Here is a 24,095-nt window from a genome sequence, read left to right as displayed (position 1 = left end):
CCGCCCCGCCACCTGCCCCGCGCCCGCCCAGCGTCGCTGCGAGTTAGTTAAGCAGGTTCCCAGCACCGTCCCTCCCCTCGGGTCCCGGCAAGTCCCAGGGTCCCGACGGGCGCCCGCCGGCGACCGCGTCCCATACGCAGTCTCCACGCCGGCCCCAGGGGGTCTGGGGCGCTCCTCGGGAGGGGGCCTCCGAGGCTGTCCAGCGCTCGTCCGCTCTTCCCCGGGGCCAGCCCCTGCCTCTCTCTAGCTCCCCACCCGCCAGGACCCCGAACAGCCCCACCCGCGCCCCCAGCGCGCCTGATTCCCGTCCCCAAACCGGTCTTGCAGGTCCCAGGAAGGTGGCGTCAGCATCTGCAACCGCGTCGACGTTGTCGGAGCCTCCGCGGAGGACCCAGGAGAGCCGGACTAGGACTAGGGCCCTGGGCCTCCCCACACTCCCTATGGAGAAGCCGGCGGCCTCCACAGAGCCCCAAGGGCCTCGGCCGGTCCTGGGCCGTGAGAGTGTCCAGGTGCCCGATGACCAAGACTTTCAGAGCTTCCGGTCAGAGTGTGAGGCCGAGGTGGGCTGGAACCTGACCTACAGCAAGGCTGGGGTGTCTGTCTGGGTGCAGGCTGTGGAGATGGATCGGACGCTGCACAAGATCAAGGTAGGGTTGCCCACTATCACTTCAGCCTCCACTGCACCCTTACTGCTTCTCTTCCGGAGTCTCCTGGTCCTCTCTCTGGGCTAGACACCTGACTGTGTATCTGGGCCCAGAGAGAGTCTCCTGCCAGGGAACGGGAGGAGGCACAGTCAGCTGGGCCGAGCCCCATCACACAGATGGGCCAACGGAGGCCTGGAGAGCAGGAGTGACTCAACCTGCCTCTCTCAGCTGGAACCCAGGCTTCTGCATGCCCCTGCCTGCTCCAGGGAGCTGGGCTGCTGCCAGGCCCTTCTAGGAGAGTGGTCTCCCTCAGGGACCCCTCTGCCTGGGAAGCCTGCACCTGGTTCCTGACTTGAGTTACTCCAGTTGGGAGACTGGGCCCTTCTCTCCCTGATTCCTGGTTCTCTCAGCCTGAACTGGGTCTCCTTCCCTGCTTTTTGCACCCTGGGGTGCCCAGGACCTGAGTCCTTCCTGCCTGATGCCCTGCTCTTGCTCTTTCCCTTCCCTCCCTCCGTGGCTGCTCCCTCAGTCTTCTGCAGGGACTCAGGATTGTGGCTGGCAGATCCTGAAGGCAGGGCTCTGATACCCCTGCCTTGCACAGAGCCAGGCTGCAGGTGGGCTGGGGGAGGAAGGGGCCTGGGGTCAAGGGAAGCCAACATAGGGAGCAGTTGCAGACACATCAGTTGCTCACAGCCATCTCCCCTGCTCCTCCCAACCCCACAATTCTCCTTTCTTTGCCTTGCAGGGCAGGCTTGGGGTTTGGGACCTTGGGAACCCACCTCCCCCAGAGGACCAGATGGGGCGGGGGCTGGTGAAGACTCTGGTTTAAGGGCCTCAATAGCTGCCCCCAATACATCTGGTGTTGCTGTGGGTGCTGCATTTCCAGGGCTCATAGGTCTCCCTGCAGTGGGCTTTGGCAGTAGGCTGTGCCCTTCGCCTCCCTCTTCCTTGCCTTCTCCCTTCTGCTATCCTCCTGGAAATGTGGAGGAGTCCACTCTCCCCTTCTGCCTAGTCTCAGACTTAGCCCAGGCATGTATCTTGGCCTCTTACCAAGGCCTGAGATGTCTGACCTTTCCCCTCTGACCCTAAGCCCTTCTGCCTCACTTTGTCTTAGTCATTTACATATACTTCTGTCCTTCCCCACACGATTATCTGCTTCTCACTTTCTGCCTCCCCTTCTCCTCTCTGACTCTGTCTGCACCTTGGCCATCTGACTGTCTTTCCCTCTGGGTTTCCATGTGTGTCTCCCACTTTGGGATTCGCTGCCCGGGGCCACAGGACCTTGACCTGTGTCTGAGCCTGAGGAGCAGGGAAGGGGAAGGCAGCTGGCATGTCCCACCTGATTGTTCCCTGAGAGCAGGGACAGGTCCTATCCTCTCTTTTTTTTTTTTTTTTTTTTTTGAGAAGCCTCACTCTGTCGCCCAGGCTGAAGTGCAGTAGCAAGATCTCAGCTTACTGCAACCTCCACCTCCCAGATTCAAGTGATTCTCCTGCCTCAGCCTCCTGAGTAGCTGGGACTGCTAGTGCACACCACCACACTCAGCTAATTTTTGTATTTGTAGTAGAGATGGGGTTTCACCATATTGGCCAGGCTGGTCTTGAACTCCTGACCTCAAGTGATCCACCCGCTTCAGCCTCTCAGGTCCTGTCCTCTTTGCGTCCCCAGCATCCAACACAGTTAGAGCAGGGATATTGGTGGAAGAGAGAGGGAAGGAAAGAACCAAGGAACAAATTGAATGAAAGGTGAGAAGGGAATTCACAAGAGCCTGACTGTGACCTGGGAAAGCCTTCAGGTGGGCAGTGCACACTGGGGGAGAAGTGTAGTTTCCCTACCAAGCTGGCACTCCAGAAAGTCAGGGGAGGAGGGGTCTGGACTGAGGCCAGTACTCCCACCCTCTGTGTCGATAGGGCAGAGCTACCTCCTCCATCTGGCTTGGTTAATGAACAAACCCTGCCCAGCCCAGGCCTGGAATTGGTGGATCTGGGGCCCAGGCTGACTGCAACAGACCACTTGTGGCCAGAACAGGCTTGTCAGGTGGCCTGGGGTGTTGTAGGCTTCTGGACAGGCATACACCCTCCTGGGCAGTCAGGACCCTACCCTGTTTTCTTTCAGACTGAACAGATGTTGGAGGTGCTAAAGGGTCCTTAGTAATCCCTATGTCATACCCTTCCTGCCCCTGGATGCAGGTGAGGCTATTGGGGCTCAGAGAGGGGCAGGGACCTGCCTAGAGTCACACAGCTGTCTCAGCAGATCTACAGCATCTTGGCTAGTGCTCCTTCCTTGCTTCTCCCTGCAGGCTGCCTCCCCAGCTTTGCCCCCCACAATGGAGAGAGAGGGTGGGGAGGGGAGGTGAGCAGAGCCCAGACCCAGGAAGGAGGCTGGGACCCTGGTTATGGGCACCCCAAAGTGCCAGCTCCCCGCTCCTGACCCTCTCAGCACAGCTAGTTGGAGCTCTGGGAGAGATGGACAGAGGCCTGTGATCTTCCCATCCCCAAGATTCCAGGACTCCCAGGTTCCATGCAGATAATCCCATTTCTGATAAATGAGAGCCCCTGCTCTGAGCCAAGCATTTCTCCCCCTCATCTAATTTGCCCTGAGGCTAGTCTGGGGCAGTAGTAGTCTTGTCTGCATGTTACAAACAAAGAAACTGAGGTTGAGCGAGGTAATGTTATTTGCCTAAGGTCATGCCAGAGCTGAGGCAAGAGTGGAACCATGCCAGCCTGGCTCCAGAGCCCCTGCCCCTCTCCGCATGGGCTCGCATCTTAGTCAACACTGTGGCCTTTAACCCCATCCATAACTCTTTGAAGGCCTGGAGGACAGCGTGTTCTTATCATCCTATTCTTGTTTGATGGATGAGAAAGCCGAGGTCCACAAAGGGGAGGAGCTTGCCAAGGTCACCCAGCAGGTCTGGAGCCAGAATCCCTGGGGATGACTGGGTCACTCCAGGAGGCTGTGACTCAACTGCAGGTGTTTGCTGAATTTCTGCCCCCTTTTCCCCCTCCCCTCTCCTGTCCCAGCCTACTCTGGGCCTGTCCCCAGAGCTGGGAAAGTCAGCTGCCCCCTGGACATGCCCCGTGCTCCTGATCCCAGGGTGGGGGTGGGAATCCACCTAGCTATCTACCTGATTCATTTCCTCCTCCTCATCTCCCTTCCCCTTCCCCGGGTCCAGAGGTCCCTGGAAGCCACTGTGGCTCAGGGCCCAGTAGTTGGAGCCAAGACAAAGGGAAAGGGGCTGTTGGAGGCCACCTCCACCCCTTCCCTCCCTCCTGGCCTCCAGCCTGACCTGGCCTCAGGGCTGCACTGTGCTCTGAATACTGGAGAGGAGGCAGATACCACCTCCTAAGAGTTCAGGTCCTGTCCCAGGGACAGATGCTGAACATAGATCCTGGGTACAAGGCAGGAGGCAGCTTGGAGGCTGAACTCAGGTCTCTCAAAGCCCAGGTTAGCTTCCCCATGGGACCTGTATTGGTGTGAGAAACGGGAGACCAAGAGCTTATGTCAGTCATTCAACCAGGGCCAGCTGGGGTCCAGTCCTGGCTGTTGCGTGTGACTTTGGGCACATTCCTGCCCCTCTCTGGGCTGCTTGCCCATCTATGCAATTGGTCCCTCTTGGCTCCAAGAGTCTCTGAACTCAGCACCCGGGCTGGGGCCCTGGGGGAGAGATTAGGAGCAGGCAGACAGCAGAGGACATGGCCTGTGAGGCCCTGGCCTGGATATACACATGCTCTGTTCTCCTGAGGCCTGCCACGTGAGAGGCAGGGCTGACCTGCGTATCTCCTCAGTGGTCTTCAGACCCTGGTGAAGAGAGGACAGACAGTTCCAGGTGACCTTCCACCCACTGCACAGGCAGCCTGGGGGCAGGAATGAGGCCTGAGAGGAGCCTGGGCCCATGACAGGAGAGACCTGACCCTGGAGCAGGTGTGGGAGGGGGTGTGGCTGAGAGCCTGAGGCTCCGCTGGCCACAGGAAGCTGGGCAGTGGGGACCTGTCTCCTCTGACTTCCTGTCTTGCTGCTCCTCCCCTTCCCCTTTGGCAAAAGCTCTGGCGGCCCCTCCCAGCCCTGTCTCACTGTCCACCTACCCCACACCACAGGCCACCTGGGTTCCAGACTCCAAAGCCAGTGCTCAGCTCGTGACCCCTCAGCACCTCACCCTCTCACCTGGTGAAATGCCAGATGGCTCAGGGGTCTCCAAGGCCCTTTCCACCTTTACCAGTCTCTGGGACTCAAAAGGGTCATGGGGAAGGTGGGGTCAGGGCTGTGTGTGGGACAGGTCTCCTTAATCCCATCAAGCAGATGTGGAAACTGAGGCTCAAGGCAGGTTCACTTGTGCACAGCCAAACAGCCAGACATGGCTGAAGCTAGATCAGGACCTAGGTCCTTGACTCGCCAAGGCTGAGATCTCGCCACTCCCTTGGACTGGGTTATTAACATGATTGGACTCATGGGTCTCCCTGTGCTGTGTCATTGTGGGAGGGCACCTTAGAGGGGACCCAGCTGGGCAAGAGTCCAGTCCTCACTGTGTGACTTTGGGGGTCATTTCACCTTTCTGGGTCAGTCTTCTTATTGGCAGTGGCAGGGCCACGAGTTCATCTAGTTTTAGGGCCTTGGACTGGGTCAGTTCCGGCTCTAGCTTGCCTCTGCCTGCTATGGGGCACAGTTTCCCTATACAGGAAGTTGCTGGGCAGGTGGTCTGTAGAGGCTGTCCTAACCTTAGGGGAGGCTGCCCTGCTGGACACAGAGTGAGGATGGTGGCTGAGGTCTTGCCAGTCTGTGCCATCAGAGAGGTCCCTAGAAGGGGATCCTGAATCCGGGGTTAGGCCCTGAGCTGCCTGGTTCCAGCTCCGACTTGGCATGGGGGGAACTGGAAGAAGTAGTTCCAGAGCTGTCCTCAGGGAACAGACTCCCAGGGAGCATGACCCCAGTTAGTTAGTGTCTAGACTTTGGGTTGGAGGTGCTCAGAGAAGGGAAAGATCAGAGGTGGCTGGAGGTGTTAGGGAAGTCTTCCTGGAGGAGGTGCCTGGGTTGGGTTGAGGATGCTAGGGAAAGAGCACCAGGATCCAGAGTCCTGGCTGTGTGCCCCTGGGCAAGTTGTCTATGCCTGGGATTCAGCTTCCTTATCTGCCCTGCCTGTCTGCAGAGACTTCATTCATTCACACATTCAGCAAGCACCCATCGTTAGCCTCTTTCTGCTTGGCCCTGTGCTGGAGGTGGGGGACAGAGAGGGCAATCAGATCCAAGCCCTGCCCTCAAGGAGCCCCCAGCTGGGTGCTGAGACACACACTTGTCACAGGAGCTCTGGAAATCTAGAGAGGGCATCTGAATTAGCCTTGGGGGTCAGGGAAGGAACTGCACAGAGGAATGTTCAGGTGATCCTTTTGGAATTGGGTGGGGAGTGAAGATTACAAATTTGATCACATCGGAAGCATTCCATACAGAGCAGCAGCTGTGCAAAGGCCCGGAGGCGGATCATGGGGTAGTGCATTTGGAGAATGGGAGGTGGTTCAGTGTGGGCTCGGAACTCAGAGGGCTGCAGGTGATTAGAGAGCTAGACCGAGGCCCCATGCCTTGAGTCTTAGAGGCTCTGGGGTGCCAGGGGAGGGTTTTAGACAGGGAAGCTGGTAAGAGGGCACTGCTGCTCTATTTGTCTGGGCAGAGGTGCGGAGGCCCACCTTAAAGCCAGGTTGTGGAGAATGGAGCAAAGGATGGAATCCAGAGAGCCTTAGGAGTGATCATGGACAGGATATGATGGTTACAGCATAACTCTTTGCGATGTGCGCACTGTGAAGTGTTGTGCAGGCTGGGATGCAGGACGGCATGGATGTACAGCCCCCTCAGTGCCTGCGCTAAGCAGGAACCCTTATGAGCCGGCGTGGAGTGGAGGGTGCCTCCAGGCTGTGTCCCTGCTGGGACTAGAGGAGCCCTCAGCCCCCAGGCTGGCTCTGTGCTGTCCACACCCAGCTCCCCAGGCTCGGGCTTTTAAACTTTAACGAGCCCCAGCTCAGTTTCCAGCCGAGAGTCTTTAAAGTTTCAGGAGATGAGAGAAAGGGAGTCCTGGAGACAGATAGGTTTTCTTTCTTCCCCTGCATCTCCATGCCTGGCTGGGCCACCTGGAGCCAGGGCTGTGGGTGCCATGACCCCAGTGCTCTGTGGGGCTCTGGGGCCTCGGCGGGGCTGTTCCAGCTTGTTCCCGAGGAGCAGGAGACCTGGCCTGGGTGCCAGGTTGCCACTGAGGATAGATGGGGATAGAAACCTTATTTCAACCCTGACCCCTCATCTTTGCCCCTGACTGGGCAGATGGTGGTGCTCTGGCAACAGGTGGGGGAAAGCAACTCAGACCACATGTCAGGCTTGAGATAGCACCCTCCTGGTGCCTCCCTTCTTCCCCTCTGGCATGTTTGGACTGGCCTTGATGCCCTGGGGTCCCTGGAGACTCAAAAGCATGGGCAGCAGAGGGCCCCATGCCAATCACAGTAGATTCCTGTCACCTATATTTAATTAAAGAGAGCCTGGGGCAGGTGACACAGGGCAGCTGGAGCTGTTCTCTGGGGCTTTAGCATAACCATTGCCTTCCTGCCCCTCAGCCTGGGCTCCCTGAAGGCAGGTACTTGCCACCTCTGATGCTTCTCTGGAATCCTATGTCCTGGGGCCAGTGAGCAATGTCTGCACATATATACTGCCTCCTGCTGCCCAAAGGGAAGTGGGAGGTGACTGCCACCTCTGCTTTCCCCTCTGGTGCCTGAGCCATTTACTCATCCCTGGGGTTTGTCTTACCACCTCCTTCTGCCCCCGGCTTCCCGAGATCCCCTCCATCATCTCCTGCCCGTGCCTGCCATCTTTGGACCCTGCCATAGTGGCTGGGGCCTGGTACTTTGCCAGGGAGGTGACGAGTCTTGAGGTAGAGGCCTGCCTGATAGCCAGAAGGATGGAGTTCCCTTGTGTGTCTCCGCTTGCATACATGCATGCATTCATTCATTGCTTCGGTATGTTTATTGAGCACATACTATGTTCCAAGGACAATGTCATATCTAGGAATTTAGGGGCAAACCACACAGATCAGACCCTGCTGTCATGGGTTTCACATCCTGAAGGGGTGACAAGCAAAATAGAAGCAAACAACTAAATAAGATACCAGATGATGGTTGTGCATAAGGACGAGATAATGTGATAGGGATTGAGGATTCTGTTGGAGCCTTCGTGTGTGGAGCTGAATTGTGAGTGACTGTGTGTGTGATGTGGCCCTTAGTCTGGCAGACACTGAGCTCCTCAGGGGCAGATGCTGGGTTTCCCATCTCCCCCTTCCTACCCACGTGACAGCCCTGGGACAGGGACCTGACGGGGTCAGTCAATCTGTGTTGAAGGTATGTGCGCCTATGCCTCTGAGTGTGAGACTCTATGTGTGTTTCTGTGTCTGGCGTTACTCTGTGTGTGTGAGTCACACCCCCTCACTGCAGAAGCAGAGTTGTCTGTGATCCAATTATGTCTCCTCAGCTGTCTCCTGGCAGCTCCTGCCCCTGGCTCAGCTCTGACTGTGCTGTGGTTTCCCCTTCTGAAGCTCCCTGTCCTGCCTCCAGGGGCCCCAGGGCATCAAGGCCAGTTCAAGCATGCCAGAGGGGATAGAGGGAGGCACCAAGAGGGGTGCAGCTGCCTCAAGCCTGTCTCTGGGTCTCAAGGTCTTCCCTTTGGGATGTGTTTTCTATCTATCTCTGTTCCCCTGTCCCTTAATGGTTACTGGCAGTGTCCTTAATGTCTCTCCTGGTCACTTCGTTTCTGTGTCTTAAGGTTACTCTGTCCTTAATGTCTCTACTGGTCACGTTGTTCCTGTCCCAGCTGTTTATTCATTCAACAAACCCCTTCTCATGCCTCCCACCCATCCTGCCAGCCACCTGGAGATATCAGATCTGGGTCCTGCTCTTAAGAGACTCGAGTCCTCATGGGGAGACACATGGAGACAGTGACAGCCTTTTGTGAGCAGTGTGGGGACAAAGACATATACTCAGGCTGAGTGAGGCCAGTGACTGGCAGCATGGTGGGCGGATGGTACAGGGGTTTCTCCAGGAGGTGGTGTTTAGATGGGGCCTCGGGGGCCCAGCAGGATAAGGCAACAAACTGAGAAAGTCTTGGTGAGTTGGTCAGGGAGATAGGCTCCCCCTGTGGCAGGGGTTCAGGGCTAACAGTGAGGAAGAGAAGAGCCAGAACCAGGGTAGGGAGGACATTTTGGAGTTTAGATTTTATCCTAATGGCAGAGAGAGAGAGAGAGAGAGAGAAACAGACAGACAGACAGACAACAGAAGCTTTCAGGCTGGGAAGGGCCATTATCAGCTCTGGATTTTAAAAAGCTCCCCGGCCACAGGGGACAGAGTGGCCTGGAAGTCAGGAAGCCAGAGAAGAGGATGTGGCTACAGGGGTCCAAGCAAGGATGGTGAGGCCTATCTGGGCTGGTGAAGAGGAGCTTCTGGGAAGGTCATGGCCGAGTGGAATCCAAGGGGCAGAGTTGGCTAGAGGTTGAGAGTAAGAGCATAAGGGACAAGTCCAGAACCATGCCCCCTATGACAGCACTGGGCACAGGGAGAGCCATGCCCACTATGGCTATGGCAGTGCTGGGCACAGGGAGAACCATGCCCATTATGGCAGTGCTGGGCACAGGGAGAACTGTGCCTGCTATGGCAGCGCTGAGCATGGGGAGCGGGAGACGTCTATGGGCTGCCCAGGGTGTGGTGCTCCAGAGGCCGTTAGGGATGAAGCCTGGAACTTTGCTGCAGAGCTCTGGCGGCGTCAGTCCACTGGTGGTCCGGGAAGCCCTGGGAGGCTTTTTCCCTCTTTGTCTTTGCCTGTCTTGATGTCTGGAAGTCAGCCCTAGCCTCTGTGTTGTCCCACTGGCCTCCCCTACCCCTTCCCTTTTCTTCTAGGCCCTCCACTCTCTGCCTCCCTTTCTCAGCTCTCCCTTCTCTGCCTGGCTCCCCCTCGCCCCCTAAGATAGAAGTGGAGAGGTACAGGGCAGGAGGCCAGCCTCTGCGATGTTGTGGTCAGAGCAGGACATTCATCACTGCTGCAGAGCTGGGCCTGCTGCTCTGGAGCCTGGAGGTGGAGGTGGGGGTGGAGGTCCAGGGAGGCTGCTGGGGACTAGGGAGGGAAGGGGGAAGGAGGCAGAGCAGGGATGAGTCACTCAGCCCTGGATGGAGAGTGGCAGAGAAGGCCTAGCTCAGTCTGCTCAGGGAGCTCTGTCTAGGTGAGACATGGTAACATTTCTACTCTCCACTACAGTCTTGGTGGGGTGCAGTGGCTCACACCCCCCCACTTTTGGGGAGAAGATGAGTTGGAGGTAGCTGCTGCCAGATCCCCTTCACTTCACAGGAGAGGGCCATAGGGATTGTCTGGTCATTTTGCAGGTGGGAATACTGAGTTCAAAGATGGGGAAAGAAGACCCTGCATTGGGCCCACACCACTGTGCTCTGTGTCCTTCCAACCCCCACGCCAGCTCTAGGCAAGCCAGCCCCAACATCCCCCCAACTCCACACACACCCTCAAAAGCCCCAGCTCCCAGCATGGACCTGTCCTCTGGCTAGGTGCTGGCCCACCTGATTCCTTGGGTCCTACACAGAACAGAGCCTAGTTCTCGGGGAATAGTCTCAGGGATGGACTTTTGATCATGCTGGATTCCAACCTGGTTCTTCCACTTCACTTTTCTGAGCCACCGTTTACCAATGGGCGTAATTGTCCCCCCTCCCAGGTAGTTGAGAGGATGGAATTCAGTGAATTTATTATACCAACCTCCTAGCACAGAGCCCGGCACAGAGCCACACACCATCCACATTTGCTGAGAAGGGATGAATGAATGAACAGGTCCCTAAAGGACAGTTCCATTTCCCACCTTTGTCCTTGTTCACCCGGGTTACCTTGTGGCACTGAGTTGATCTCTCTCCTTCCCCCAACCAGTCCAGGCCATTTCTAGTTCTCAGGCTATCACCTCTTCTGGGAGCCCCTTCCCCCTCCCTTTCATCTGGGTGCCGTCTCTTCTCCTGGTCATCTTTTAGGGCCCAGCTTAGATACCCCTTCCTCTACCTGCATTTCTGGTTTCCCTTTATCCCTTCCTTGAACCTAAAGAGTTGTCATTGTCTGTGCCTGCAAGCCCTGCCAGACAACGCAGTGTTCCCAGGTTAACTCAGCATCAGATGGGTAGTCTCAGGCCCCAACCAGCTGAGTCACAGCTTTCAGGTCCGGGGAGTAAGGACTTGGGGTTCTGGGCAACGCTTTTAATTAGGAAGAAAAAAAAGTAAGGCTGGGTGTGGTGGCTCACGCCTGTAATCCCAGCACTTTGGGAGGTTGAAGCAGGTGGATCACTTGAGGCCAGGAGTTCGAGACCATTCTGGCAAACATGGTGAAACCCCATCTCTACTAAAAATACAAAAATTAGCCAGGTGCGCTGGCGCACGCCTGTAATCCCAGCTACTCAGGAGGCTGAGGTACGAGAATCCTTGAGCCTGGGAGGCAGAGGTTGTAGTGAGCTGAGATAGTGCCACTGCACTCCAGCCTGGGTGACAAAGCCAAACTCTGTCTCAAAAAAAAATAATTTTCTTAAAAAGTGATTTTTAGCTCTTGTATAAATGATATTGTAGCACCAGTAACAAGAATCCAAAAAAGAAAAATAAATATAAATCACCCGGAGCCTCAGTTCCCTGAGTAGAACTTTTCCTTGGTTCCTTCCAGCTCTCATTCAAAGGTGTAGAGTTTGTTCATAGTTTAAACCATGGCACAGGTACTAGTTTGTATCCTGTTTTGTTCATTTAATCTTGCTCGGTAGAAGTTTCTCATATTGGCCGGGCGCGGTGGCTCACGCCTGTAATCCCAGCACTTTGGGAGGCCGAGGACGAGCGGATCACGAGGTCAGGAGATTTGAGACCATACTGGCTAACACGGTGAAACCCTGTCTCTACTGAAAATACAAAAAATTAGCTGGGTGTGGTGGCGGGCGCCTGTGGTCCCAGCTACTCTGGAGGCTGAGGCAGGAGAATGGCATGAACCCAGGAGGCGGAGCTTGCAGTGAGCTGAGATTGCGCCACTGCACTCCAGCCTGGGCAACGAGCACTCCAGCCTGGGCGACGAGCGAGACTCCGTCTCAAAAAAAAAAAAAAAAAAAGTTTCTCATATTGCTACAGAATTATTAATTCAGGAACATTTCTGGCAACTGCTCCCTATAGGCCTGTCTGGGTTCTCAAGGTGCAGAGCTAGCTCAGTGGCCGCCCCTGCTCGGGGGAACCCTCCGCGCCCTCCGTGGTGTGCAGTCATCATTAGGGTGATGTGTCACTGTTACCCAAACTGGGGCTGCTGGTGGTGGTATTCAGGTTGTTCTCCAGTATAATTTGCTAATTGCAAATTCAATAATATACTCATGAATATTGTAACATAACATTTTTTCGTATTTTGTATTTTTTTCCTGAGTATAAATTTGTAGTCCTGGGATTCTGGGAACTGAATTGAAAAATACATTTTTGGTGGGGTACAGTGGCTCACACCTGCAATCCCAGCACTTTGAGAGGCTGAGGTGGGAGGATCACTTAAGCCCAGGAATTTGAAACCAGCTCGGGCAACATGATGAAACCCCATCTCTACAAAAAATACAAAAATTAGCCGGGTGTGGTGGTGCACACCTGTAGTCCCAGCTCCTGGGACAGTGAACTGTGATCACTGCAGTGAACCAAGAAAGAAAGAAAGATAAATTTCTTTTTAAATCATTTTTATGATTTAAAAAGTATTTGCCAAATTATTTTCTAGAATAATGGGACCAATTTTTGCTGCCACTGTGTAACAGTTTTACCATATCTTCATAAGCAGTGAGTATTTTATATATTTTTGGTAATTGACTGAGCATAAATTGGTACCTCAGCACAATTTTACTTTACTTTGCTTTGACTGTCAGGACTGTTAAAGATCTTAAAGCAAGTCCCAGAATCTCCCCTGAACCTGTCTCTTGGTGTTTCTGAAGCCTCATGCCTCCACCTCCCAGCCCTTTACCCCTTTTTAAGAGGATGATGGCAGAAGTAGTAATAGTAGTTGTCCTTGTGTTATAGAGATCTACAAGAGTTCAGGGATTTTCATGGCTGCACCTCTTTGGGAATTATACAGATGCACGGAGGGCCACGTACCAGGGCTCCAGCATTCTAAAAGTCAGAGAAGCCCACACAGGCTCAGCCTCTTTGTTGGCTTACCTGCCTATCCCTCCATTCAGGAACAGCTCCTTACTGAGCGCTTGCTATAGGCCAGGCCCCCTGCAAGGCATGGAGGACGCCACGATGAGCAAGGGGCCACAGCATTACAGGCAAATGAATGCATGACAATGCGAGCTAAGAAGGGAGCTGCTGGGGGTCTAGGAGACAAGGAAGGGTGGCCTCCAGCCCATCCTGGAGAGTTTAGGGATAGGGCAGGCTGCCTGGACAGGGGGCAGCCGGGCTGAAGTTTGAAGACATATTGAAGACATAATAGGAAGGGAGCCAGTGAGAGAAAGTCCTGGGAAAGCATTCTGGGCAGTGCTGGAGGAGGAGGTGCCTCAGCACCCTTCATGACAGCACTGAGCAGACCTCTCTCCTTCCCCTCTTCCCCTGAACCCTCAGATCTGTGCCCTGGAACAGCTCTTGGGATTTTTGGGGGCCGGGGGGAGTGTAAAGTGAAGGGTCTTGGGGGTCTCCATTTTGGGGACCCCAGAAACCCAGAGGCAAGGGGCAGGTGCTCCATCAGCTTGGCCTGATGCTTGCCTTGTGGGGACCTCAGGGAAGGGCACAGTGGAGGGCCCTGAAGCCAGCAGGTGGTGAGTGGGTCCTGGGAGGAGAAGCGGGAGCAGAAAGGGCAGAGGAGCATTGGTGCTGGGGCTCGGACCTGCTGTGTGCTGTGGGCCAGGCTTTGCATCTCTCAGAGCCTCCTCTCCTGGTCCAGCATGGTGAGGGCAGGGCCTGGCTGTGGGCTGTAGGGTGAAGGGGCATTTGTGCGGGGCCTGGTGTGAGAGAGCTGCCCACCCTCTCCCTGTGCACTCATGCTGTGGAGGGATTTTGGCATTTTTGTTATTTTAAACTTTGTTCCTTGTTGTCCCTGTATGTCCTGTCCTTTGGGGATTAGTGGGAGGTGTTCCCCCAGGGCAGGGCCTAAGAAATCAGGGAAAGTTGCTGGGGCCTGGGGCTGGAGGAGGGGCAGCTACTGCCAAGGGCTTTAGGGACCAGTCTCATCTAATCCTTACAGGACCACTCTGGGGAGAGGATTATCCCTGCTTGACAGATGAGATGCTGGGGCTCAGAGTCCTTTGCCCAAGCCAAGTCCACACAGCTGGGACATGGCAGGGCAGAGGTCTGTCTGACACAGATGGACCAGCACTGCTGTATGAACTCTGGGCCTGCAGGCGACAGGGGCTTCAGGTTTGGAGCCCCAGCACTGGGTTCTGGAAAATCTGGAGCTTGGGTCAGGAACTTCGGAGGAAGAATCTGTGGGCTCTACCTCCCTGGTCAGCAAGGCCTCTGACTCCAGAGCACTGCATTATAACCATCAACTAAGGCAGCCTCCAGTTGCCAGGGTGTTTTGTTTTAGCTGGGCCAGTCCTGCCCCTTGGTGAAGGTAGCAGAAAGTCTTGACACTGTAGGGTCAGTCACACCTGGACTCTGGTTCTCTGCTTCACTACTGTTAGCTGTGTGGATTGTACCTCCCTGGGCCTCAGTTTCAGCATCTGTAAAATGGGGGCGATGCTTCCCTCTGGGGTGTTGGAAGGGTCAGAGGCAATATCTGCAAAGGATGCAGCTCTGTGCCCTTGACAGCTAGCAGAGGTGGTTTGAGCTAAATTTCAGCCCCTGTGGGGTCCATGGTCCAGGTGCTCCTGTCTCCTTTGCAGGGTGCTGAATGGTCAGTGATTTGGAGCAATGGTAATGGTTATTGAGGTTGGGACTGTTGTTCAGGGCTGTGATTGATTTGATACTTTGTGCTCCACTCCATCAGGAACTCTTCCTCTCATTTGAATATGGTTCTGTTGGGAAAGGGTGATTTGCTTAACAGTTACTCCTGTCACAAAACTATCTGCTGAAATGCAGTGTATGGAGAAGTTAGCACAGCCTGTAGGATATTTCAGAGCCCAGCTGAAGCCAGGTTTCCCCAGCGGTCACCTGAAGGGTTCTGAGTGAATAGATCATTTTCTGGGTTCCTAGGACTTTGGGATAATCTATGTGCCCCACATATTCCATGGGCAAGGATATTGGCATCCTGCTATGTAAGGTCTTGGAGGGAGGACTAGCCTTGGGTCTACCTGTCTGTGTGTCTGTTTGCTTGTAACTGCCTGGGCCTTTGGCTCTCAAGGCCAGGACACAGCTCCATGGAGGGGACCTCACTTCCTTTCCCATCTCAGGTCAGCCATCTCCCTGGGTCTTGGGAGAGACTGCTGCCCCTCCCTGGAGTGGAGAGTCCACCTTCTCTAATGCTCAGCACTGGCAAGGCATCCCAGAGAACACAGGCAGGGGGTGGGAGAGAGGTGAGGGGTAGAGTGAGACACAGCTTGGGCACTGGACCCTGGACTGTACTTGTTTATTTAACCCTCCAGGCCTTTGCACCACTGGTCCCCCTGCTGAAATGCCCTTCCCTGCCCCTCAGTGGCTCAGGGCCTTATCCTTTTGGGCTTAGGCGCACTCTACCATGCAGTTCATGTGCATTCCCCTCTCCTAGCCCTGCTCATGCTATCTTGAGGTTTTGTGTCCCCGTCCCTTACCACTCTACTTGGTGGGACCTCTTTGGGGCAGGGCTCAGGTCCGGTTCACCTCCGGTCTCCCACCACCCAGTTGCACACAGGTCTGGCACACAGCAGGCTTCAGAGAATGGTGAAAAGATGAATGGAAGGGCAGGGCAGGGTGAGGCATGGGAGGCACCCAGGGTGCACAGTATCAGCAGACACCTGCAAGTGCAGCCTAGTCCTGGCCATGTGGAAGGGTGCATGGCTACTCATGGAAACCCGCTGGAGTAATAATAGCTACTGTTTTTTTTTTTTGTTTTTTTTTTAAAGACTAGTCAAATGCAGTAGTGAGAAGGGGGAAAACAGAACAAGGAGTTCGATCTGTAACTTGCTGTGAATAATCAATTGAGATCACTCACTACATTTGGACCAGCCAATAGCTACTTTTCTTTTCTTTCTTTTTTTTTTTTTTGAGACAGTCTCACTCTATCACCCAGCCTGGAGTGCAGTGGTGCAATCTCAGCTTACTGAAACCTCTTCCTTCTGGGTTTAAGTGATTCTCATGTCTCAGCCTTCCGAGTAGGGATTACAGGTATGTGCCACCACGTCTGGCTAATTTTTTTTTTTTTTTTTTTTGTATTTTTAGTAGAGACAGGTTTTCACCATGTTAGTCAGGCTGGTCTCGAACTCCTGACCTCAAATGATCTGCCCACCTCGGCCTCCCAAAGTGCTGGGATTACAGGTGTGAACCACTGTGCCCGGCCTATTTTTGAGTATTTACTGTGCACTAGGATATTACATGTGTTATCTCATTTAATCACAACATCCCCACAAGATAGCTGCTATTATTATTTCCATTTTTCACGTGAGGAAATGAAGACTCCTAAGCGTTAACTCTCGTGCCCAGGAGACAGAGCTGGGATTGCCAGCCTCAAAGCCTGTGTGAGTCTTTCCTGCTCCTTGCTTGTCCAGTCCCTTCTGACCATGGCTTCGTGGGAACTGGGGAGCTGTGGAGTGTAGTGCTGGCCCCAGGGGTTCTGGGCAATCCTGGTTTTCCACCTTGAGAACTTGAGGGGGTTTGGAGAGTGGAGTGCCAGGGACATAGCCTGTAGTTTCTCTGGCGTCACTTGCTCCCCCAGCCTCAGTTTTCTTTTCTTTTCTTTTCTTTTTTTTGATTTTGAGACAGAGTTCCGCTGTTGTTGCCCAGGCTGGAGTGCAGTGGCGCAATTTCGGCTCACCGTAACCTCCGCCTCCTGGGTTCAAGCGATTCTCCTGCCTCAGCCTCCTGAGTAGCTGGGATTACAAGCATGTGCTACTACCCCGGCTATTTTTGTATTTTTAGTAGAGACGGGGTTTCTTCACGTTGGTCAGGCTGGTCTTGAACTCCCAACCTCAGGTGATCTGCCTGCCTCAGCTTCCCAAAGTATTGGGATTACAGGTGTGAGCCACTGCGCCCGGCTGGTCTCGGTTTTCTGAACCGTAATACCGCTGAATGTCGGGGTCCCTGCTGTCACCAGGTTTTAAACGCACTCGAGCCCAGCATGGCTCCTTGGTGAAGCAACCTCCCTTGGGTTCCTGTTTCCCGGGGAAGTTTCTCGGGGGTGGGGGTGGGGGGGGCGAGCCAAGATGGCCTACCAGGCAACACCTGACGGGCAACACCTGGTGTGGACACTCACTCACCCAGGGCCTAATAGCTGTGGGCCTGCCCACCTGGTGCTCTCCAGAGACTCAGCCCTACCCGCACCACCTGTCCCTTCCCAAGCCTCTTAGAGTTACACATTTGGGGCGTGGCCACCACCACCAGCAGAAACAATGATGGATGTAATTTCTTCTGCTTAGTGCAGCAGTGCTGCCTGCTGGGGGCTGTAGAAAGGGCACGAGCCAGGCTGGGGGGAGGGGGGACGCCTGTGGACACTTGCCTGACCCCCACGACCCGGCCTGCCTCAGTTTCTTCACCTGTGCTGCCACAGCAAAGGTTCTTACCCTCTGGGCAGCAGCCTTCCTCCACAAGAGTCTGCCACTAGCCTGGGAAACCTTTGAAGTTTCTCTATAAGATAAAGTGCTACTCAGAGTTTACACTGAGCAACTAGTCTGTCTCGTGGCTCTGCATGCTCCGCCCACTCTCCTCTGTCCCAGAGGTGGGTCTTTGGCCTATGGAGCCACAACAGCCCTGCTCTGGAAGGAAGATGGGGCAGCATGGGTCCCTTCACAGTGTGCATTCAGCTGCTTTGCAGCTGGGCCTTGGGGGCACTGAGCCTGGCTGGGGAAGAGGCAGTCCCAGGTTGGATTCTAACCCAGGAAGCAGAGTTTTGTTGTCACTGCCCCTCCATACACTCATGGTCCAGGATACCATGTTTGAAGATTTGCAAAGCCAACTAGCATCCAAATTTGGATTTAGAGAAATTCTGGTTTCCTCAGAAGCCACACTTGAGTGCTCTTTGATGGTTAAGAGGACAGGAAGATCCGATTTTGAGCCCCTGCTGGACTGCTTTCAGGCTCTACGATCTGGCCAAGTTGCTGAATCTCCCAAGCTTCAGTTTTCTATGTTGCAGTGCAGGAATGATAACAGCGACCACCAGCTAGGTTTGGGGTGAAGAATGAGCACGTGTTGAACGTCTGGGGCAGTGCCTGGAGCTCCCTGTGGCTGCTGAGGAGGCTGTTTGGATGCTAGTGATGATGCTGGATCCGGCCTCTGTCTTCTTCAACCTCTTTTCTCACCATCGTGTTCCTCCCATCACTCTGTTCCTTCATTCATTCACTCAGTTACTCACATCTCATTAGTGTCCTCAGGCTAATGTAGTTCTCTCTGTGACTCTCATGATCCTGACACTTACAGGCCAATTATTTTGTAAAATGAGACAAGCCCTCATTCTGGGTTTGTCTGAGGTTCCCTTGTGATTCTATTTATGTTATGTCTCTGTGGCAGAGGTAGCACAGAAGTGATACCTATATTCCCCTTACTGCATCCTACCAGGCAACACCTGATGGCAACTTGTCCTGTGATTCATGATATTCCCTTTGATCACTTGATTAAGGTGCTATCTGCCAGGCTTCTCTACTATGAAGTGACTCATTTTCTCTTTGTAATTAATAAGTATTTTGACGGGAAGTTACTTTGAAACTATGTAAATCCCCCATTCCTCATCAAACATTCCATTTATTTGTTTATTCATACCTGTATAGACTTTGATTTCCCATTTTATTCAATGGAATATCATCGGTTATGGTCATTATTGAGTTTAATACGCAGCTTATCTCAGGTTGAGCCCGTGGTAGGGTGACCAGCTGTCCTAGCTTGCCTGGGACTGAGGGATTTCCCAGGATATGAGACTTGCAGTGGTAAAACTGGGGAAGTCCTGGGTAAACCTTGAAGAGTTGGCCACTCTGCCAGGGGCAGAGCCCTTCAAGCTGGTTCCGGTGTCCAAAATCTCTATCAGTAAGTATGTGCTTACTTCCTGGCACAAGAAGATGTTCCATGCTCATCTTATACTTTCTCTGACCCAGCCCTGGAATCACCCATTTTTCCAAGAAGACCTAGAACCAGGGACCTTTTGAGTCATAGGCTATACCACACCATGGAGACTGAGCCAGATGGAACTCATTCACTGCCCACAGGCCACACTCTCGCCTCCCTCTGCACCTTGGCTGGCTGTTCTGTCTGCCAGGGGCACTTGGCAAACATCTACCTCCTGCACTGAGATTCTCCATGAAGCCTAATCCTCCTACCCAGCCCATGGAGATGACCTCCTTCTTATGCCCCCACTGAGCACTTTAGGGCACCTCCCCATTTCCAAGGTGGGCTCCTCCTTTCACTGCAGACTTCTCAAAGACAGGCCTCGGACTCATCTCTGACTCTTCTGGGCTCAGTACAGGGCTGGAGCTGGGGGCTGCTGATTAAATGGTTGGATCTAGTCCTGCCCCATTATACAGCAGAAAGGTAAATGGGGTAGAGAGGGAAGGTGAATTATTTAGGGTCACACAGACAGTATTGCAGTCTCGAGTCTGTCCTGGAACCTTGGTTTTCTTAATTCTATAATGGGGCCAATATCCCAGAGCGCTGCTGTAAGAATAAAATAATATGTATAAAACACTTAGTATAGTACCTGGCACATGGTGGGTGTACCTGTCAGTATTGCTGGGGGACCTTTTGAAATTGTTTTCATTATTTCAGAAGCAGTACTATACATGTTAGATAATAAGAAATACAGACAAGTGGCCAGGCACGGTGACTCATGCCTGTAATCCAAGCACTTTGGGAGGCCGAGGCAGGTGGATCACCTGAGGTCAGGAGTTTGAGACCAGCCTGGCCAACATGGTGAAACCCTGTCTGTACTAAAAATACAAAAATTAGCCGGGCGTGATGGCAGATGCCTATAATCCTAGCTGCTCAGGAGGCTGAGGCAGAAGAATCACTTGAACCCGGGAGGCGGAGGTTGCGGTGAACCAAGATCGCCCCATTGCACTCCACCCTGGGCAACAAAAGCGAAACTCCATCTTAAAAAAAAAAAAAAAAAAAGAAAAGGAAAAGAAAAAGAAATACAGATAAGCAAAATGAAACCATCACATTCCTATCATTTAGAGATCTCCACTGTTAACACCTTAGCAATTGTGCCTCCTGAGCTTCCTCTATGCATATATTTTTTTCCCCCAGTTGAGGTTATGCTGCCTTTTTTTTTTTTTTTTTTTTTTTTTTTTTGAGATGCAGTCTTGCTCTGTCACCCAGGCTGGAGTGCAACAGCATGATCTCGGCTCATTGACACCTCCACCTCCCAGGTTCAGGCGATTCTCCTGCCTCAGCCTCCTGAGTAGCTGGGATTACAGTTGTGTGCCATCACGCCCAGCTAATTTTTGTATTTTTAGTAGAGATGGGTTTCACCATGTTGGCCAGGCTGGTCTCAAACTCCTGACCCCAAGTGATCTGCCTGTCTCAGCCTCCCAAAGTGCTGGGATTACAGTTACGAGCCACCGTGCCCAACCTATTTTGTGACCTTTTTTTAGGGAGCAGTCTCTACCATTTTGTTTCAGTGCACCTGATACTCTGATCATGTTCACATTTCTCCAGTTGTCCCCAAAATCCTCTTTATAGATGCTGTGTCCAAATCAGTTTGCAATCCAGAGACACACTTTACATGTGGTTGTTATCTCCTGCAAGTCAGTCCCACCCAGCCCCTTCGCTGACATTGACTGGTAGAAGAGCTTAGGCCAGTAGCCCGGCAGAATGATTCACTATCTGGCTCTGTCTGGTTGCATTCTCATGTGGTGTCACTTAGCTCGTTCCTCTGTCCTCTGTATTTTCTGTAAACTGAAGTTATATCCAAGGCTTGGTGGGTTTCTTGGTGCCTAGCCAGCCGGCATTGGTGTGTCCTTCCTGTGGCATCCCACCACCATTAGTGGGGCCAAAGCCTATTCTGGGATGAGGGGAAGACAGTGTGACCTCTCCCTCATATGTTTGCTTGTCTTCTCTTGTGAGTGGATAGTATTATGTGAGGGTTCCCTTGGCACTGTCTAAATGCCATTTCTGGGAGATCTTTTTAAACTAAACAAGAAAACTTGTCCATTTGCTGAGAGGAACTTGATCTTGGGGATAGGGCACTTGAGGAAAAAAAAATCACAGAACAAGGACATTGAGTTTCATCTCACTGAGTGCAAACCTAGGGAAACCTGTTCTGTTTTCACTTGCTTTCCAGACATGTGATCTGGGTTAAATCCTAGCTCTGCTACTTACCAGCTGAGTGACATTGGGTGAGTTACTTAACCTCTTTGAACCTCAAGTTCCTCCTTGAATTTCTTATCTGGCAGAGTTGTTGTTGGGGGGGTTAAATAAAACAAGGTGCCCTTGGCCATCTTCTACCCAGATGGAAAGCTCTTTGAGGGCAAGGCTAATACATAGTAAGAAATCCAGGCTAGGCGCAGTGGCTCATGCCTGTAATCCCAGCACTTTGGGAGGCCAAGGTGGGTGGATCACGAGGTCAGGAGTTAGAGACCAGCCTGGCCAACATGGTGAAACCCCATCTCTACTAAAAATACAAAAAATTAGCTGGGAGTGGTGGCGGGTGCCGGTAGTCCCAGCTACTCGGGAGCCCGAGGCAGGAGAATCCTTTGAAACCGGAAGGCAAAGGTTGCAGTGAGCTGAGATCACGCCACTGTACTCCAGCCTGGGCAACAAGAGCAAAACTCCGTCTCAATGAAAGAAAGAAAGAGAGAGGGCAGGGCAGGGGAGGGCAGGGGAGGGGAGGGGAGAGAAATCCAGGCCGGGCATGGTGGCTGACACCTGTAACCCCAGAACTTTGGGAGGCCAAGGCGGGTGGATCACAAGGTCGAGAGATTGAGACAATTCTGGCCAACATGGTGAAACACCGTCTCTACTAAAAATACAAAAATTAGCTGGGCACATGCCTGTAATCCCAGCTACTCCGGAGGCTGAGGTAGGAGAATCACTTGAAGCCGGGAGGCAGAGGTTGCAGTGAGCCGAGATCACGCCATTGCACTCAAGCCGGGGTGACAGGAACGAAACTCCATCTCAAAAAAAATAAAAATAAAAAAAGAAATCCAAAGATGTTTGTTGAAGGAAAACAAACAAACCCACAAATAGGAGGACAGGTGGTATGGCCGGGTGATAAGTACCAAGGAGGAAACAAATCATCCATTGGGCATTTGATTTTCATTTATGCTTTTTCATTTAACATGTAGCCATTCCAGGCTCCATGCTGAAGCAACCATGAGCCTCTGCCCACGAGGAGCTCACAGGGGTCTGGGTGGGCACAGACATAGAGATTCATTGTGTGGGAGCCCAGAAGTTCTGGCTGGGAAGGCTTCCTGGAGGAGGAGACTGGACTGAGTTGGGGGAGATGGTCTCTGGATACAGAGGCTGTCTCCTGGCACAGGTGGCTTTTTGGTGAGCTGGACAGGGCTTGTGGCAAGAAGGAAGTCCATGCTGGCTTCAGAGGCCCCCGTTCTTCGCTGTCCTCTTTCTCTTCTTCCCCCTCTGCCTGTCTGCCTTCTGGTCCCCTGGCCAAGGCTCTGAGCCCCGTATGATCCTGACAACCCATATATCTGTCTGCAGTGCCGGATGGAGTGCCGTGATGTGCCAGCCGAGACACTCTACGACGTCCTACACGACATTGAGTACCGCAAGAAATGGGACAGCAACGTCATTGAGACTTTTGACATCGCCCGCTTGACAGTCAACGCTGATGTGGGCTATTACTCCTGTGAGCAGGCGTAGCATGCTGATCCCAGTCCCCCTGGCCTCCATCCAGGCCTCCCACCAAGCCTCCTCCTCCCTCCTCCCTCCTGTGGTCACTCACATGACCAAGCTGCTCAGAGACTTGAGTGCTGAGAGATAGAACTGACCTCTCTGTCCACTCCTAGACCCTTAGGCACACACCCATACACTCACAAATACATATGCACTCACATGTTCATGTATATACACACACACATACGCATACGCTCAATCAGGTACACAAGCCCCACCCACATGCCACATAGTCCCAGGCACACATTTTCATGCACACTCATACTGTTTTTCTCTCGTACACTCACGTTCACATAAACAAACCAGCCAGGCCAACAAGGTAAGGGCTATGTGAGGTTGTGAGGAGCAGGGCTGGCTGGAGACAGTAGGGACAGGTCTTGCCCTGTCTTTTTTCTGGCTCCAGCTGTGGGACTGTGGTCTGGGAGGGAGGCGCATCTTTGCACTGGAGAGCTGGCAGTTAATTAGGCATCCCTGCATCTCTGGCCTCTGCCACACCCTCCCTTGTAGGCAGATGGGCCAGTGGTCTGGCTGAACTGTCCCTTGCCCTCCACAGGGAGGTGTCCTAAGCCCCTGAAGAACCGTGATGTCATCACCCTCCGCTCCTGGCTCCCCATGGGCGCTGATTACATCATTATGAACTACTCAGTCAAACATCCCGTGAGTCAACCTGCCTTCCCTGCGGTGGAGCAGGGGAGAGGGTCAGGCAGCGCAAGGCTGAGGCTGCCACCATGACTTCCGTGTGACTTCGGGCAGGCATGGGCCCACTGGCCCTCAGTTTCCTTCCTGTACCGTGAGGATAATGGCTCCTGTCTCCCTGCTGCATCTCTTGAGCAGATCAGGAGAGGACAGTGTGGCCACCTCTGTGGCGAGTGGGTGGGATGGGCTGACTTCGATTGGTTGGGCTCTGGGACAGGGAAATGAGGAACAAGAGGTGACAGACAGGGTCCTCTGGTCCTCCCTGAGGCTGAGCCACCTTGATCTCCCCGGGCAAGGACAGGCAGGTATAGCTGGCCTGGGCAAGGGTGAGTGTGTGTGTCTGTGAGTGCCCATATGTGCTCATGAGCCCTGACCCCAGACTGGGGGCTTTTCTGAGGGGAACACGGAAAGCTTCAAGAGGGGCTAGGATGACCTAATCTGGTTCTTCCCTTTCTCTACACCCAGAATCAGGCCTGATCTGGAACAGATGTCATGGCATGTGAATTAACCGTGTGTGTGTGTGCGTGCGCGCATGCACGTGCATGCGTGCATGTTTGTGTATACTCACAAAAACATCTTCTTTGCCCTTACCCCGAGTCTCACCTCCCTGTGCCTTTGTCCCCAGAAATACCCACCTCGGAAAGACTTGGTCCGAGCTGTGTCCATCCAGACGGGCTACCTCATCCAGAGCACGGGGCCTAAGAGCTGCGTCATCACTTACCTGGCCCAGGTGGACCCCAAAGGTGAGGGCTTGGCCCTGGCAGCTTATTATGGGATCCTTCCCTATACCACAGGGGTGGGGCCTGA

At 53.5% G+C, this 24,095-nt stretch overlaps 1 protein-coding gene across 2 annotated transcripts in view; it reads left to right on the top strand.

The window, feature by feature from the left end:
* STARD10 (StAR related lipid transfer domain containing 10) overlaps positions 1-24,095 on the top strand; it is a 40,276-nt gene that overhangs the window by 13,171 nt on the left and 3,010 nt on the right. For both annotated transcript variants that reach the window (XM_023209515.2, XM_023209514.1), the window contains exons 2-5: positions 328-647; positions 22,398-22,545; positions 23,146-23,249; positions 23,914-24,031. In XM_023209515.2, the coding sequence (XP_023065283.1) occupies positions 441-647; positions 22,398-22,545; positions 23,146-23,249; positions 23,914-24,031 (577 nt within the window). In that variant the 5' untranslated portion in view covers positions 328-440. The remainder of the gene's footprint in view (positions 1-327; positions 648-22,397; positions 22,546-23,145; positions 23,250-23,913; positions 24,032-24,095) is intronic.

The sequence above is a fragment of the Piliocolobus tephrosceles genome, chromosome 13 (genome assembly GCF_002776525.5).
Source record: "Piliocolobus tephrosceles isolate RC106 chromosome 13, ASM277652v3, whole genome shotgun sequence".
In the NCBI taxonomy this organism is placed as follows: domain Eukaryota; kingdom Metazoa; phylum Chordata; class Mammalia; order Primates; family Cercopithecidae; genus Piliocolobus; species Piliocolobus tephrosceles.
The sequence above is the reverse complement of the archived record's forward strand: the minus strand, read 5'-3'. Positions and strand labels throughout refer to the sequence as shown.